This window comes from Fomitiporia mediterranea, assembly GCF_000271605.1.
Source record: "Fomitiporia mediterranea MF3/22 unplaced genomic scaffold FOMMEscaffold_472, whole genome shotgun sequence".
In the NCBI taxonomy this organism is placed as follows: Eukaryota; Fungi; Basidiomycota; class Agaricomycetes; order Hymenochaetales; family Hymenochaetaceae; genus Fomitiporia; species Fomitiporia mediterranea.
Window position 1 is genome coordinate 1 of NW_006760857.1, and position 3,341 is coordinate 3,341.

Below are 3,341 nucleotides of genomic sequence, written 5' to 3' on the forward strand. Positions count from 1 at the left end.
TATCTCTTACTTGTTTGCTTTGCATGGTATTCAAAATTTATGTTGATAAGCCATTCCATAGTATTGGCTATCAAAGAGTGTAAACACAGCACTTGCAAAGCTCAGAACACAGATGAAAGTCTGCTTTTCTCGCCCTCTGTTGATAAAGTACTTCGGCGACTCTCTCTCTCTAACCTTTTCAACAAGCCACAGCAACAACTCGTCCGAATAGTTGTCGAACGCGTTTTTGCATTATTTTACCGTCCAGCCGCTACATTAAGCTGCATTTTCTCAGTTTAGTCGCAGGTGGCAATCATTATGACTTGTCTGGCTTGGTCCACGTGAGACACGGGCGAGGCTAAGAAACACAATTGGCTCCTAAGCTTCCTTTCTCGGCTGTGAACAGATCCCTGTGGACAAATTGATTATATAGGGGTCTCTAATAGTAATACCAATTTCAATGAAGCATTCATATGTTACCGTGCAACAAGTACAACACAGCAAGTGTAGTCTACAAGCACAACGCATCATGGTGCTACAGAATTTCAGTCTCCTAGACTTCTCAAGTTCTGCTTTCAGTTCGCTCGAGCCCACAGCTATAAACAAACAAAAAAATAGAATTGATGCACGCGGCAAATGGTGACATTTTGATCTAGTCTAGTGCCACATCCATCTGAACAGTTTCTTTAGATCAACGTTATCGGGTTCGGGCGTTTTGGGGTAAATATCAGGCTTGTTGGTATACCATGCATCGCATCAATTGTGTGAGTGCTGCAGTGGCTCGGTGGGAGACCCTTAATTTGTTACATAACTGTAACAAATCGCAGACAGTTGCGTACTTTTCGCATCCAGGCCCTGAGTCGCACGGCCCATTTTTGGTTAGCTCCAACTGGCCACATGTAGTTACACTCGCATTTCACTAAGTCAAAAATAAAGTACTTTTCCTTAGAAAATACATGTTCCCCTCCCCTAATCCCAACTAACACCCAACTTAACACCCAAACCTAACAGCCCAAACTTACCCTAAACCTAATTAGGGTGGCTCTGCCCCCCCCCAAGCCCCCCTCCTAACTTCTCACTCTGTTTATGATAAGGGCCACCATCTGCAAGAATTATGTAAGTGGTTGGTCAGGGTCGTCCCTAATTGGGCCGTGGGATTCAGGGCCTGGATGCGAAAAGTTAAGAGTCATCACAGACCTCAATTGTGATCTGACGTTGAACAAGTCCACCGTACCTTTCATTCTAGACACACCTTGCTTCACTCTGCTGCCTCTCATGACTTCAACGACTAAAGCCGACGATTTTGTCTCTCAAGCCACAGGAGCTTCGGACAAGACAGCTACCTTGAGGTAACTCCTTAATTTCATCTGCATTCTGATTTGTAGATTCAAAAGATGCACCAGGATATCGCTTCCAATGACTGAATCTAAGAAGAATCATAGGCCTAGGCGAACTTGGGTGTACGGTTTCTGGATGAAGCTTAAATATTATCGACAGCAGGCCGAGAAGTACAATCTTGATTGGCAGAATCATCCCCTGGGCGTGTCTTTCTCCGTACTTCACAACCTAATAGCTGCAACGCGTGTCCATTTCTCTGGCCGTAGCGTGAGCTATCGTGGTAAAATGGCTATGATACTAGTATTCGCTGAGGACGACGACAGACGAAGGATAAAGAAGAAGGAATTTTCGACGAAGCAAATAGATAGGATTCGAAAGGAGCTTGGGCTTCCGAAGGGGACCAAGCCACGGTGGTACGAAATCAAGGGAGAGGAATACGACACAAATGTAGGACTTGAGAGCGAGGATGAGGAATTCCCCGATGGCCCCTATGAAAATCCGTACTTGACTTCGGAAGACTCGTATCAGACCCTTGATGATGAACTGGACATGATACATGGGACAGATACTGTACACGATGGCTGTGAAGTGCTTAAATAGCTGATTTTTCGTTTAAACTTTGTGTATATTCACCTGAAGACCAACAGCCATGATAACGTTCGGATGCCATTTCTTAGTCTTGAACAGCCCAAAGGGTCAGTAAGCTGTACAAGATCGTCAAATATGGCCTTCAATTCGATAATATTTTAGATCAAATTAGGCGATAAACCAAGCATTACGCACCTTAAGCTTCTGGACGACACTCTTCTGAACTCGCTCCTTCCCTCTATTGCCACCAATCTCGAATTGTGTGCTTTCATAAGTTCCATCCAGAGTTGCGATACGAGTTTCACATCGACGTCAGACCCGAGCAGGGTGGTGCACGCTTCCCGGTAAAGTGCATGTATGACCTGCAAATAAATTATTCCACGTCAGCCTTACAATAACAGATAAAACAATTCATTCAGAAATGGGCCAATTTACCTTGTCAAAACTACAGGCGCAATTATGAGCAATTAGAACGTCGCGTTTATTTTCCTTCCTGAGCCAGGACCATGTTACTGACTGATAATTTGATGTCAGTAGGCCAGTAAGCGACAAGTGCTATAGGCGTGGGAGTTATTCCATTAGGTAAAACGCTGTGTTTCTTGGTAAATCAATCTCCTGGGTTTTGTTTCTTCCAATATCCATCATATGACATACTGTCGCGGCGCCCCTTGCGGTCAAGACCCACATGTGGACACTTTTAATATTTCTCCCTCAATTCTTGCTCAAACTTCATAAAATTTTGTATTTATGTAGCTTAACATCTAATAAATATATATTCAAATTTTGAGTCAATATAATGAGCACAGAACAAGTTATTGTACTTACAATCTGAAGAGTACAAGAAATTGAGCTCTTGGAGTGAACCAAACTCTTTCCCACACAATGAATACTTTATAGTAATTCAAATAGTAAATATTTTGAGCTATAATTCTGTAAATTTGTGTAATAGTATATTTTTTATCAGTATGTTTTTTTGTAGAAGTTTCTGCAGAGTTTTAAGTAAGTTACAAGGAATATTGCTAATAATATAATTTTGATAAACTAGAAATACAAATTCACTAATCTCAAACTTCATAATTTTTTATACACAATTCTACTTTGATAATCTATAAAATAAAGTTATTATTTATATTTATATAAGTTGGAAGTATATATGTACCAAATATCATAGCTTAAAATTAAAAATGTAAATTGTACTAGGTTATTGTTTCTACAACTGTAAAAATTATAGTTATTACAAGTATTAGTAGTAAGAATAATGTTATTAATTTTTTTAAATGTGTAAGTCCTTCAGAATAAACAGCATCAAGTGTATTAGAGTAGTATAGCTTTGATAACTAAAGGAGAAAGAATATAAGCTTGAAATAAAGGAGGAAGAAATTAATTAGTATTTATATAAAATAAGTAGAATATGTATTACTTTATAAGAGGAGAGA

At 39.8% G+C, this 3,341-nt stretch overlaps 1 protein-coding gene across 1 annotated transcript; it reads left to right on the plus strand.

The window, feature by feature from the left end:
* Window positions 1–1,254: 1,254 nt before the first annotated feature.
* FOMMEDRAFT_149664 (uncharacterized protein) lies at window positions 1,255–2,253 on the plus strand (the record flags this gene model as incomplete). Its single annotated transcript, XM_007272220.1, has 4 exons — window positions 1,255–1,328; window positions 1,365–1,887; window positions 1,957–2,016; window positions 2,068–2,253. 4 exons carry the CDS (start codon window positions 1,255–1,257, stop codon window positions 2,251–2,253), a joined length of 843 nt encoding a protein of 280 aa, XP_007272282.1.
* Between the last annotated feature and the right edge of the window lie 1,088 nt (window positions 2,254–3,341).